The sequence below is a fragment of the Pecten maximus genome, chromosome 8 (genome assembly GCF_902652985.1).
Source record: "Pecten maximus chromosome 8, xPecMax1.1, whole genome shotgun sequence".
Classification (NCBI taxonomy): Eukaryota; Metazoa; Mollusca; class Bivalvia; order Pectinida; family Pectinidae; genus Pecten; species Pecten maximus.
The window spans coordinates 26,935,072-26,950,417 of NC_047022.1; the positions used below are offsets into that span (position 1 = coordinate 26,935,072).

At 39.9% G+C, this 15,346-nt stretch overlaps 1 protein-coding gene across 1 annotated transcript in view; it reads left to right on the forward strand.

The window, feature by feature from the left end:
* Positions 1 to 765: 765 nt before the first annotated feature.
* Positions 766 to 15,346, forward strand: part of LOC117333024 (filaggrin-2-like) — a 33,247-nt gene continuing 18,666 nt past the window's right edge. Inside the window, exon 1 of the mRNA XM_033892138.1 lies at positions 766 to 1,541. Within this exon, the coding sequence (XP_033748029.1) occupies positions 1,399 to 1,541 (143 nt within the window). The 5' untranslated portion in view covers positions 766 to 1,398. The remainder of the gene's footprint in view (positions 1,542 to 15,346) is intronic.

The window sequence follows — 15,346 nt, forward strand, 5'->3', positions numbered from 1 at the left end:
AGTCCGTATAACGAAACCTCATACGCCCGTATAGCGAAACCTCATAAGCCCGTATAGTGAAACCTCATAAGTCCGTATAGGGAAACCTCATGTCCGTATAACGAAACCTCATTAGTCCGTATAACGAAACCTCATAAGTCCGTATAACGAAACCTCATAAGTCCGTATAACGAAACTTCATAAGTCCGTATAGCGAAACCTCATAAGTCCGTATAGCGAAACCTCATAAGTCCGTATAACGAAACCTCATAAGTCCGTATAGCGAAACCTCATAAGTCCGTATAGCGAAACCTCATAAGCCCGTATAGCGAAACTTCATAAGTCCGTATAGCGAAACCTCATAAGTCCGTATATAGCGAAACCTAACCTTATTAGTCCGAACAGCGAAACCGCACTATTTGTTCCTTTCAATTCCTACAGTAAATGAGCAGATCATATTAATCCGTCCTATTCATTACATAAACTTTTATTCCTTAACAAACTTTGTTAGTCCAAACAATGATTCGATCGTTATATAAATTGTTCTTAGTTTTATTTTGTATCAAGGAGAACGGATTCTCACATAAAGTACAATGTAGAAGCCTATATATATCTGAAGTCCAAGCAGGTAAACTAAATCGATCACTGTTTTTATCGGTACTACATTTTGCAGTATGTACAACAGCGTACTGTACCTGGTTGCGAGTGTTTGGCGAGCACTGGTTCCACGTGATACCCACGGTAATGGTGAACAGCTGCAAGGAAAGCAACTCCCAACAACACCTATTATTTGTCTAATAGACGAAAATCATCTTCACGCAAAAACAGGAAATATTTTTGAAGATAAGATTCGAAAGACTTACGTTGTCATGGTAACCCTTAGTAATGTTAGCGAAGATAAAGAGAAAGTATATATATACATCATATTACAAGGTTTTCCAAAAGAAAAATGTGAGCGCGAGAGATGTAGATCTGTGTATGTGCGGATAGCTGTATAGACGTAGTACACCAGGCCGGTGAGCAAAGGAGCGTTGGAGGGGGCCCAGTAAACACGGAGTTGTATTTTAATGTATCCACTCCTCCTCGTAAACGCTCCAGCCTCTGGGAAAACGATCAAAGTTGCATAGATGTGAGACGTTACAGTGAAAACTTGTAAAACACATGCACTGTACCTACAAAGACACCGTATGTGTGTCGTATGGGGCTGCGCTTTTGGTAGTAGTGGAATTGGTGAATAATCTAGAAAGCTAGAACGCAAGTCACTAATCTTTACTCCATGGAATTACTAAGTCTTTAATGAACTTAATTAAGTCGGAATCACATGGAGATTCTGACGGGTATCAGTCGGCTGGATAATTTTCTGTGTGGAATATAACCGTTTTATTGTGTGTGGAACCAGCCCCAGGGGTGAGGAGAAGTATGGTGGTCCCGGGGGAGAAGTTTGTCCGAGTGAATTATCGACACTACCACTCCTGGCTCATACCACGGTCAGCTGTCTGTGGACTTCTGTCATGTGCCCTAATATCCATGTTGATTGGAATCATCCTACTTCAGTTCGGAAGGTCAGTATCAATTAGCAAGTTAATGTCTCCGTATAGCATGTCGTCTACACGTATTATCTATAACCTTATCTAAATGATCTTATACAGTCTGTACTCACAATATGTTACCCAACAAAACCAGACATAGAAATCATGTTTCATTTTATACCGAACTCATTCCGGTTATGCGGTACTTCTGTACCAGTACATTTATAGTATTCCTTGTATGTATTATCACAGGCGCCTGCTTCTGGTTGGTATTAAACAGTCCCTAGTCTTGTTGATGTAGTATGGGTCGGGGCTAATATTTGTTTCTATTAATACTAACCATAAGCAGACGCCTGTGTTATTATCAAAGAACTACATTGTATAACGTTTATAACTTGTTTTTTTCTTCTTAGTAACGTATTTAATTAATGTTTACTGGCCTCGTTTGTTTATGTATGGGACACATACCCACCCTGTAAGACCCTGCATACCTGTATCGTCAGGACCACTCATTGGTCATCTGATGTAGACTGACCACTATCATATACACACATTTATATTACATACTGGTATAAGTAGGACTATATTTACAAAGCTCGCTTAGCTTAATATTTCATGATTATCAAACCGGAACCTACTCCAGTTTAGATATTGTAGTTACCGGTATCAGACGGAAAGCAGTCAAGACAAATATGGTATTCAACTCATTCCTCAGTGGAAGGATAGAGAAAATCCCTGCTTTTACAGATAATTGTGAATGAAATGTCATGATTTGGTTGTCATTAAGCTAAACCCCTCCTCGTGTCTCTGTGACATTGCTGATATTACTGGAAGGGTGGACATTCCTAGCTGGTTATCGTTAACAGCCGCGCACACTCAGTCGAGGTTCAGAATTTACAGGGCTCTATCAAATGGTACGTACTGGACTTTGATTCCATGAATGTTTGTAAGGTAATACTGGCATTGATACACTAAACAAACTCAGACAACTGTACCGGACAATGATGTAAAATTATATTGACGTGTTTGATGAATTGGAAATGAGACAAATATAGGTAACCATGGCATTGGGGATAATCATATACATGTACATACAAAAATGTACAGGTATTCTTTGTTCAATAGGACGTACTTAACCCAATATAGTATAATGGTCCGAGAGGAAGCGGACGTACTACCCACAATAATATAATGGTCCGAGAGGAAGTGGACGTACTACCCACAATAATATAATGGTCCGAGAGGAAGCGGACGTACTACGTACAATAATATAATGGTCCGAGAGGAAGCGGACGTACTACGTACAATAATATAATGGTCTGAGAGGAAGCGGACGTACTACGTACAATGTACAATAGTAAACTATAATGGTCTGAGAGGAAGCGGACGTACTAAGCGCAATAGTAAACTATAATGGCCTAAGCGGGCGTGTTCTGTCCCCTGGCCGAGACATACCAGAGTCATTAAAAATGGTAGTTGCTACTAGTACTCCTGCTTAGCGCTCAGCATATTAGGAGTGGGACGACTGGTTCGCCCGTTGTCAGTATAATGTGACTGGGTGGGGTGTCCTGCTGGGTGTCTTCGGCAGTATGCTTCAGTGAGATAGCACTATAAATCGGCAAAATTTCCGGCCTGAGCACGAACATACCACAGCCTCCCAAAACACACATACGCACTCGCCACACGCATGTATGTCGCACGCACGGGAGGCTGTCCTTAAATGACCTTAGCTGTTAATAGGACGTTAGACAAAATAAACCAAACGAAAGCAGTGTTCTTCGAGGAAACCTTACGATTTTGTAACGGGAAATCTATGAGGAAAAGGTATATGTTTATACTCACATCATTACGTAGGTAATTTGTAAAGTATCTACATGTATACAATTGTACCACTGATGAATATTACACAGGTAATATGTAAGCCCGCGGAGGAACGTTTGATGTGCGAGTGGTCTAACAACCTCCTGAACTAGAGGTCACGTGATAAATACCACTAACGTCATTCAATCATTATCATCTGGTTTAGGGCCATTCATAAATCTCCGGTACTATCTCTATACATAAAACACTGGCTGTTTATATAAACAGTGTTTTAAAGTTGTAACCTCTATATATCTTGGTCTACATGTTTGCGTACTCTAACGCCAGTCAGTATGTCGGACATAAATACTTACTGGGGGCTTTGATTGTGTTTATAAATATTAAAACCATATACCAGTCACACACACAGGACCACATGACTTCCTCCCAGTATCGATGGGAATAGCACTAAGCAATTCTTTCAACCTCTTCTTCAGAACAACAATACCTAGACTCTGAAACTTTGGTGAAGAGGTATAAGAAAAAAAAAGTTTGTTTAAATGAATGACATGAACAGGTTCAAGTTCATACGTATATCGGGACTGAGACCTGTAACTAAGGTCAAACAGAGGTAACAACTGAAACATGAAATGTAGCCTTATTAGTACATAGTAATCACGGCCCTCCAGGTAGGGCGTTAGAGTTATTCTAACAGTAACTCACAACCTCACTGCAACATTTGTAACACGCGACTAAAATTTGAAATACTATCTTTTCCAATCCTCCTTAATTTTCTCTTTCTTGGCGCCTCCCTTGACACTGTCTCATACTTTAGGGACGGCTATGGATTACGTCACTGACTTGCGGACAACTGAGGCCCAATTTAAAAGTTCGATTTGAGGAGTGGTTCGCCCGTTTTCAGTACATTTTTTGTATCATGTGACCAGGTGGCATGGGGTGTCACAATTCCTGGCGTGATATTTTAATGTGATGACACCTTAAATGCATCTTTCAGTACCCACCACCATCCATGGACAACGTCCTTTTAGTGACCTTGATATGTTAAAAGGACATAAAACAATACCAGACCAAGTCAAAACACAAAGGTTGGGTCTGCTGTATATAACCATGGGTATACACGGTCCAGGGCTAGAATAGATTACATTTAATAATGTCACAAAAGGGCTAGGTGTGGGATGTCGTAAAGTCGCAAACGGGTCAGGTGTGGGATATGTCGTAAAGTTACAAACGGACGACGTGTATGATATGTCGTAAAGTCACAAATGGGTCGGGTGTGGGATATGTCGTAAAGTCACAAACGGATCAGGTGTGGGATGTCGTAAAGTCACAAACGGGTCAGGTGTAGGATATGTCGTAAAGTCACAAACGGGTCAGGTGTGGGATGTCGTAAAATCACAAACGGGTCAGGTGTGGGATATGTCGTAAAGTTACAAACGGACGACGTGTATGATATGTCGTAAAGTCACAAATGGGTCGACGTGTATGATATGTCGTAAAGTCACAAACAGGCCAGGTGTGGTACATGTCGTAAAATCACAAACAGGTCAGGTGTGGGATATGTCGTAAAGTCACAAACGGGTCAGGTGTGGGATATGTCGTAAAGTCACAAACGGGTCAGGTGTGGGATATGTCGTAAAATCACAAATGGGTCGGGTGTGGGATATGTCGTAAAGTCACAAACGGGTCAGGTGTTGGATATGTCGTAAAGTCACAAACGGGTCAGGTGTGGGATATGTCGTAAAGTCACAAACGGGTCAGGTGTGGGATATGTCGTAAAGTCACAAACGGGTCAGGTGTGGGATATGTCGTAAAATCACAAATGGGTCAGGTGTGGGATATGTCGTAAAGTCACAAACGGATCAGGTGTGGGATATGTCGTAAGGTACAAAAGGGCCAGAGGTCACAAGGGTAAGACAGCAATTCGCCAATCAGTACCACAAACTTGTACTTTTTTAAAGTGAGGGCTCATTCTTTGTGGATACCCACGTGGATACTTTCCATACCTTTATGGAAGTACCTGTATACAACAAGGCTAAAGTCGATGCTAAACATACTTGAAATTTATCGTTGCTACTAATGTGGAAAAAACTATTGGACAACCTCGAAGGGTCAAAGGAACTGTGAAAATATGTATATAGATATATATGTACTCTGCCTGGTCCTATAGTCTATAATGATACTTGCTCTATATTACCTGCCTCGTCCTAAAGTCTATAAGGATAGGTGTTCTATGTTACCTGCCTCGTCCTATAGTCTAAGGATAGGGGCTCTATGTTGCCTGCCTCGTCCTATAGTCTAAGGATAGGGGCTCTATGTTGCCTGCCTCGTCCTAAGGTCTAAGGATAGGGGCTCTATGTTACCTGCCTCGTCTTATAGTCTAAGGATAGGGGCTCTATGTTGCCTGCCTGGTCCTAAGGTCTATAAGGATAGGTGATCCTTGTTACCTGTCTCGTCCTATAGTTATAAGGATAGGTGTTCTATGTTACCTGCCTCGTCCTATAGTCTACAAGGATAGGTGCTCTACGTTATTTGCCTCGTCCTATAGTCTATAAGGATAGCTTTTCTATGTTACCTGCCTCGTCCTATGGTCTATAAGGAAAGGTGTTCTATGTTACCTGCCTCGTCCTATAGTCTATAGGGAAAGGTGTTCTATGTTACCTGCCTCGTCCTATGGTCTATAAGGATAATTGATCTATGTTACCTGCCTCGTCCTATAGTCTTCAAGGATAGGTGCTCTATGTTACCTGCCTCGTCCTATAAGGTCTATAAGGATAGGTGTTCTATGTTACCTGCCTCGTCCTATAGTCTATAAGGATAGGTGCTCTATGTTACCGGCCTCGTCCTATGGTCTATAAGGGTAATTGCTCTATGTTACCTGCCTCGTCCTATAGTCTATAGGGAAAGGTGTTCTGTTACCTGCCTCGTCCTATAGTCTATAGGGAAAGGTGTTCTATGTTACCTACCTCGTCCTATAGTCTACAAGGATAATTGTTCTATGGAACATGTCTAGTCATTTTTAGGCTAATTGGTTGAAAGTTTCGTATTCATGTAAATAACTCCCATTTTTTTCGCAAAGGTATTTACAACTTGAACGCTGGTTTATATAATCAACATAGGACTGATCCTAAACTCTGCTAACATTGAATTATACTGATTACACACGAATCTGTATACTTAGGAAGATCAAAACTATCGTATCTTTTTAAGGTTTTGTGCAAATACCATTTTTATGATTTCTTCATGAAGTTCTTAGCTGAATGCTGATGCTGCTTGGCTGTGAAGTGCTTTGATTTGCTGCACATACAAATATGCATATACATTTCATCTGATCTTTATGATTACAAGCAGTCCCACTGCTACCAAACATCTTGAGGGATTTTGATGAGAGCCGGGGATGTAGAAGAGAGTCTCACGTTTGTTCGCACCAACCTGTTGGTTGTAACACCGAGTGCTATTTTAAGGGTCCCCGGGGGAGGGCAATGCCCCGGTATTGGTGGTGGTAATACACTTATGAAATTCGGGATTATTACGATAAGACAGGGAGTCTACATATTTATTTAATACACCAAGGGCTGTGATAGACTTTCAGGAATCCTGCCGTGCGGACATCGGCATCTCAACCCAGAGATATGCTTCATCATCAATCTCCGACTATCTTCTCTTCATAGTGCCAGGTCGAGTGTGTTCAGACTCTATCACCGCCCTCCGAAAATTACCAATTAATATAACATCTTTTTCACAATTCCGAATTATATGAAGTCGATGAAGAATTCTGATTCAGAAAACGTTATAAATACACAATTACAATGGTCGAAATAAATCTTTTAAAAGACGAAATATTTCAGTAAAATATTTTCTGTTGGGATTTTTTCTTTGAAGAGGAATAGAGATATTTTGTTAAATATTCATTTGACTAGATAATTAAACACTTTAGTGATAAAATCAAATTAAGAAAGACATTCAGAGATAACTATGCGTAATAGTCTAGAACGATGTAACAGTATATAACCCCAATGGACGTGAGAAGATCTAGGTCAACCATATGCTGATAATGGAAATGAAACATACATGTAATTTAATATGGAGTTACCACTTTTTTGTTATAACATATCTTGTAACGCTTATTTGTTAATACCAATCTAATTAAAACTTGTTATTTCCATTCCTCTACGATACACTGCAATGCAATGCAGTGCATAATGCATTACAGTGTATCATAAATGTGCGAAAATTACAAGTCTAATTTTAATTAGATTGTTGTTAATACTCAATTGTTATAATTTTCTTTTGTCTTTAAATACTAATTTGTAATTACTTGTTTGTTATTGCTAATTAGGAAGGTAACCCCTGATCACTTAAACCCAATAAAGTGTGTCGATTGATATCGATATTAGACGTTACCAACAGTAACCCTTCCAGATGTATCACGTTTTCTTGTACATTGATGTAAATATCAATTACTAAAAAGCTATATCAATTAAATTATAACAAAGAAGGAATATGTAACCAATAAGTAATAATGAATAACTGACACAGCATGTCCCTCCGCGGCTTCTATACTTTCGCGAATTCTGAGCTGGAGAAATATTTTAGCTTACAGTAACATATGTACCTTTACATGTATATCGACCCATGTATTATATAAACTTTGTAATTGTGAACGTTGTGAAATATTCATGTCGGAAATGGTGTTCAAAGGCAAGGTACTTGACAGGGAGGGGGAGGGGATACTTCACCATCAGACTGAGATGGTTGACGGGAACGTGTCTCGGAGTATATGGTACATACAGCAATACAGAAACAGAGGAAGCCATTTTTCTATGTGGATTTGTTTATATAGTTTCACGTGTACATGTTTAGCATCACTTATAGACCGCCATTGCACTAGTTAATTTGTCTGTTCCCCAGGGGACGATTCATCCATCCTCACAAACTATCAACAGCTTCCAGTTTAAATAACTCTGTAATGAAGAATTCCATCGATATCATATTGTGAAACATCAGTCTGTGATTCTTTCTGGAATATCTTACTATTTTGATTGGATATAAAATATGAAGGATAAGAAAGGAAACAACGCTGCCTTCTAACGTATCCTGGTATACCATGCACGCAAAATTTGGCGCTACACAACCACCCACTGTAAACAGTGACGCCGTGATAGTGTAAACGTTACTTCCGTTCCCCAAGCTTACAGACATTTTATCGGGCCGTTAGAAAGTAATGAACGATACCTACATGGATAAAATGGATAAATGCTGAAATTACACGAGTCACGTGGAGGTCAAGGGAGATCTGGTATACAGAAACATGTGGGATGTAATATGTAATGGGGTTTTATCCCGTTGGGGGAAGGGGGGGGGGGGGGGGGGTGACAGGAAGTAGATGTTTGAGAGGAGGAGGGGCATGGTTATGGGTACGGGAGGGAGGAGAGGGAGAGGAAGGGATCGGTATACAATGTGCTAGTATTCATGTTCAATCTTGACCCAAATAAGCGACCAGTTGTCGGTCCCAGTATGAGGTCAGATGTATACTTGTTAAAACGTAGATGTCCAGCTGCTATTATCAGTGAGGCGACTGTGGTCTGGGTTGGGAAAGAGATTGGGTGTTTGAATAGGATTTTATGGTTGTGCGAGTAAAGGATGGATTGTAAAGGTTAATTCCTCTCAGTTGAAATTTGACATTTCGAAGTTATAAAAATTTCAGAGGTAGAGGCCAGTCAGCCTAATGATGTTCAACACTTTCACCTTTGAAGGGCTACATGTACATGCAATGATTTGTCGTACTACATCAATACGCTCTGTTTTAAAAGCCATTATTTACAATGTATAGACCCTTTCCTACAGCGAACAGGCAAACTGATAAAAGTCAATCTCTGCCTGTACACTTTTAAGAAACCAATGGTTTCACCAGGGTACTTCGCAGTTTAAGTATCGCTAAATGCGCGTGGTCTTCGTGTACATTTTGTATATGTGGATGTTATCATAAACACTCATGTCTATTTCTCCTTACATATTGACCCCATGTGTATAATTGTTCCTCGCCGACAGATGGCGCGTGAGTGTGGGGGGTCCCGATCATTAGCCGGAACATATTCCACCCTTCGCTGCTACTGACGGTATGGAATTCAGAACGTCATCAATGAAGTACTTCATAAACATTTGAAATACAATGCTTCCTTCTTCGGTGAATACAGCGCATTTTCTTTGGTATCTCGGTTAAGTGGGTTATGCAATTTTAATGTTGAGGGTTTCGATGACGTTATTAATTGTTTTATAACATATGGTTCTTAAAACGAAATATACAAGAGAACATTAAGAATTGGAACCCAACCACAATGTATCCAGTGGTATCGGTGACGTCTCTACCAGTAAATCGAGAACAGCTAATCAGTTTTGTAAATCTTGTTTAAGATGCAGTGTTCAGGTGAACGTGTCCGGAACAAGTCTCACAAATACCATTTTGTTATGTAACATAATTGATAGATGTTGTTGAATTACCGAACCTGTATATCACCTACTGTATCTTACGTCATTGCTGTTAAAACACCCACCATTGTACATACCAATAACGTCAGCAGGCCAGATATGTGTATTTGGCACAAAGTACTACTCTGCTAACGAGAAGACCTCGCTGTTATTTCTGGCTTTGATACACGTGCCACAAACTAGAATAGATCACTTAGAAGTGGCATATGTACAGGTGTGGCAAAACAGGCAGGTGCGAGAGTTACCATAATAAACATAAACAAATCGTAGACAGATGCTTGTCACCAAAACAGTACAGTTATTCATTAAGTGACAGCTGTGAAAGTGCAATAAGAGAAACGTTTAGTCCGTACAAGGTAATTACATTTTGTGTCGTCGGTGATAGACTTACACGTGCCAAACTGGTCATTAAACTCATCGTTCCAATACTGTTTCAATAGTGATGCAATGCAGAGCAAGTTTGCTAAAACTACGGCATGGCTTATAGCCGCTACCATTATCAATTAAGATATACATTGTATATACCATTCCTATTGCAATGTTCCGGTTATCCGCCATAGCCGTATAATATTCTTTTGGCCCCGGATATGACGCGACAGGTGGCATTACTGGTCAAGATGAAGTATGTGATTGGTCAATGTAGCGGTAAATGCAAAATGCAGAGAAACAAATTGAATGCAAGCTGAATAAGTGGATGTATCTTTTCAAATGACACATTAATAAAATTATATTCCTGATTCAAATGCAGTCTTATTATCACCAAACATGATTCAAACTGATATAATTTTGTTATCCGTGCTGAAATGCATTAGTTCGTTAATCTATTTCACCAGCAGTTTTACATTATAACCACCAGCAGTAAAACTATGCCGTTTATCTTTTTTTCGGCATAGCCGTCTAATTTTCTTTTGGTCCCGGATATGACGCGAAAGGTGGCGTTACTAGTCAAGATGAAGAATGTGATTGGTCAATGTAGCGGTAAATTCAAAATGCAGATATGCAGTTAAAAACGAAGCAAAGTTAAGATTGAATGCAAGCTGAATAAGTGGATGTATCTATTAAAATGACACATTATCAAAAATGATATTCCTGATTCAAATGCACTGTTATTATCACCAAAAAATGATTCAAACTGATATAATGTTGTTATCCGTGCTGAAACGCATTTATTAATTAGTTCATTAATTTATTTCACCAGCAGTTTTACATTATAACCACCAGCATTAAAACTATGCCGTTTATCTTTTTTTTAAAGATATTTCTTGTTAAAGATATCTCTAGTTTTTATTTGCATTGCAATTCTGAGGTAACTCTTCCAATTCGTACCTAAAGAGTGTGACATTTCTTGGATTTGATCTAGATGTACGATGATAAACATTCAACTGCCATGGTAGGTTCGGAAAGCGCTGACCGTTCTGAAACACCTGGTATTACACTACTGGCAGTCATTTATTGACATCAGTATAAACCTTTGTTATTTTTACATTTTCTTTGATTTCATTTTATGATTTTGTCTTTTATACACCTAGGCATTCTCTTGCTGTATGTGATCTCTTGTTGTAGGTGTCCTCTTGTTGTAGGTGATCTCTTGTTGTAGGTGATATATTGTTGTAGGTGTTCTCTTGTTGTAGGTGTTCACTTGTTGTAGGTGATCACTTGTTGTAGGTGATCTCTTGTTATAGGTGATCTCTTGTTGTAGGTGATATATTGTTGTAGGTGTTCTCTTGTTGTAGGTGTTCTCTTGTTGTAGGTGTTCTCTTGTTGTAGGTGTTCCTTTGTTGTAGGTGATATCTTGTTGTAGGTGTTCTCTTGTTGTAGGTGATCACTTGTTGTAGGTGATTTCTTGTAGGTGATCTCTTGTTGTAGGTGTTCTCTTGTTGTAGGTGATCACTTGTTGTAGGTGATTTCTTGTAGGTGATATATTGTTGTAGGTGTTCTCTTGTTGTAGGTGATCACTTGTTGTAGGTGATCACTTGTTGTAGGTGATCACTTGTTGTAGGTGATATCTTGTTGTAGGTGTTCCCTTGTTGTAGGTGATCACTTGTTGTAGGTGATTTCTTGTAGGTGATCTCTTGTTGTAGGTGATCTCCTGTTGTAGGTGTTCTCTTGTTGTAGGTGATATCTTGTTGTAGGTGATATCTTGTTGTAGGTGATCTCTTGTTGTAGGTGATATATTGTTGTAGGTGTTCTCTTGTTGTAGATGTTCACTTGTTGTAGGTGTTCACTTGTTGTAGGTGTTCCCTTGTTGTAGGTGATCTCTTGTAGGTGATCTCGTGTTGTAGGTGTTCCTTTGTTGTAGGCGATCTCTTGTTGTAGGTGATCTCTTGTTGTAGGTGTTCTCTTGTTGTAGGTGATCTCTTGTTGTAGGTGATCACTTGTTGTAGGTGATCTCTTGTTGTAGGTGTTCACTTGTTGTAGGTGTTCTCTTGTTGTAGGTGATCTCTTGTTGTAGGTGATCTCTTGTTGTAGATGTTCCCTTGTTGTAGGTGTCCTCTTGTTGTAGGTGATCTCTTGTTGTAGGTGATCTCTTGTTGTAGGTGTCCTCTTGTTGTAGGTGTTCTCTTGTTGTAGATGTTCCCTTGTTGTAGGTGTCCTCTTGTTGTAGGTGATCTCTTGTTGTAGATGATCTCTTGTTGTAGGCGATCTCTTGTTGTAGGTGATCCCTTGTTGTAGGTGTCCTCTTGTTGTAGGTGATCTCTTGTTGTAGGTGATCTCTTGTTGTAGGTGTCCTCTTGTTGTAGGTGTTCTCTTGTTGTAGATGTTCCCTTGTTGTAGGTGTCCTCTTGTTGTAGGTGATCTCTTGTTGTAGGTGATCTCTTGTTGTAAATGATCCCTTGTTGTAGGTGTTCCCTTGTTTTAGGTGATCTCGTGTTGTAGGTGATCTCTTGTTGTAGGTGTTCCCTTGTTGTAGGTGTTCCCGTGTTGTAGGTGTTCACTTGTTGTAGGTGATCTCTTGTTGTAGGTGATCTCTTGTTGTAGGTGTTCACCTGTTGTAGGTGTTCTCTTGTTGTAGATGATCTCTTGTTGTAGATGATCTCTTGTTGTAGGTGATCTCTTGTTGTAGGTGTTCTCTTGTTGTAGGTGACCTCTTGTTGTAGGTGTCCTCCTGTTGTAGGTGATCTCTTGTTGTAGGTGTTCTCTTGTTGTAGGTGTTCTCTTGTTGTAGGTGATCTCTTGTTGTAGGTGTTCTCTTGTTGTAGGTGTTCTCTTGTTGTAGGTGATCTCTTGTTGTAGGTGATCTCTTGTTGTAGGTGATCCCTTGTTGTAGGTGATCTCCTGTTTTAGGTGATCTCTTGTTTTAGGTGTCCTCTTGTTGTAGGTGATCACTTGTTGTATGTGATCTCTTGTTGTAGGTGTTCTCTTGTTGTAGGTGATCCCTTGTTGTAGGTGATCTCTTGTTGTAGGTGATCCCTTGTTGTAGGTGATCTCCTGTTTTAGGTGATATCTTGTTGTAGGTGTCCTCTTGTTGTAGGTGATCTCTTGTTGTAGGTGATCTCTTGTTGTAGGTGATCTCTTGTTGTAGGTGATCCCTTGTTGTAGGTGATCTCCTGTTTTAGGTGATCTCTAGTTTTAGGTGATCTCTTGTTGTAGGTGATCTCCTGTTGTAGGTGTTCTCTTGTTGTAGGTGATCACTTGTTGTAGGTGATCTCTTGTTGTAGGTGATCTATTGTTGTAGGTGATCACTTGTTGTAGGTGTTCACTTGTTGTAGATGATCTCTTGTTGTAGGTGATCTCTTGTTGTAGGTGTTCACTTGTTGTAGGTGTTCTCTTGTTGTAGGTGTTAACTTGTTGTAGGTGATCTCTTGTTGTAGGTGATCTCTTGTTGTAGGTGATCTCTTGTTGTAGGTGATCTCTTGTTGTAGGTGATCTCTTGTTGTAGGTGTTCACTTGTTGTAGGTGATCACTTGTTGTAGGTGATCTCTTGTTGTAGGTGATTTCTTGTTGTAGGTGATCTCTTGTTGTAGGTGTTCTCTTGTTGTAGGTGATCACTTGTTGTAGGTGATCTCTTGTTGTAGGTGTTCCCTTGTTGTAGGTGATCACTTGTTGTAGGTGATCACTTGTTGTAGGTGTTTCCTTGTTGTAGGTGACCTCTTGTTGTAGGTGTTCTCTTGTTGTAGGTGTTAACTTGTTGTAGGTGTTCTCTTGTTGTAGGTGTTCTCTTGTTGTAGGTGATCACTTGTTGTAGGTGATCACTTGTTGTAGGTGTTTCCTTGTTGTAGGTGACCTCTTGTTGTAGGTGTTAACTTGTTGTAGGTGATCTCTTGTTGTAGGTGTTCTCTTGTTGTAGGTGATCACTTGTTGTAGGTGATCACTTGTTGTAGGTGTTTCCTTGTTGTAGGTGATCTCTTGTTGTAGGTGATCTCTTGTTGTAGGTGTTCTCTTGTTGTAGGTGATCACTTGTTGTAGGTGATCTCTTGTTGTAGGTGTTCACTTGTTGTAGGTGTTCTCTTGTTGTAGGTGATCTCTTGTTGTAGGTGTTCCCTTGTTGTAGGTGATCACTTGTTGTAGGTGATCACTTGTTGTAGGTGATCTCTTGTTGTAGATGATCTCTTGTGTTTGTCCTCTTGTTGTAGGTGTCCTCTTGTTGTAGTTGTTCTCTTGTTGTAGGTGTCCTCTTGTTGTAGGTGATCTCTTGTTGTAGGTGATCTATTGTTGTAGGTGATCACTTGTTGTAGGTGATCTCTTGTTGTAGGTGTTCACTTGTTGTAGGTGATCTCTTGTTGTAGGTGTTCTCTTGTTGTAGGTGATCTCTTGTTGTAGATGATCACTTGTTGTAGATGATCTCTTGTTGTAGGTGTCCTCTTGTTGTAGGTGATCACTTGTTGTAGATGTTCTCTTGTTGTAGGTGTCCTCTTGTTGTAGGTGATATCTTGTTGTACAGTGTAGGTGATCTATTGTTGTAGGTGTTCTCTTGTTGTAGGTGTTCTCGTGTTGTAGGTGATCTCTTGTTGTACAGTGTAGGTGATCTCTTGTTGTACAGTGTAGGTGATCTATTGTTGTAGGTGTTCTCTTGTTGTAGGTGTTCTCGTGTTGTAGGTGATCTCTTGTTGTACAGTGTAGGTGATCTCTTGTTGTACAGTGTAGGTGATCTATTGTTGTAGGTGTTCTCTTGTTGTAGGTGATCTCGTGTTGTAGGTGATCTCTTGTTGTACAGTGTAGGTGTTCTATTGGTGTACAGTGTATGTGTTCTATTGTTGTACAGTGTATGTGTTCTCTTGTTGTAGGTGATCTCGTGTTGTAGGTGTCCTCTTGTTGTACAGTGCAGGTGTTCTATTGGTGTACAGTGTATGTGTTCTATTGTTGTACAGTGTATGTGTTCTCTTGTTGTAGGTGTTCTCTTGTTGTAGGTGATCTCTTGTTGTAGGTGATCTCTTGTTGTAGGTGATCTCTTGTTGTAGGTGTTCACTTGTTGTAGATGTTCACTTGTTGTAGGTGATCTCTTGTTGTAGGTGTTTTCTTGTTGTAGGTGTTCTCTTGTTGTAGGTGATCACTTGTTGTAGGTGTTCACTTGTTGTAGATGTTCACTTGTT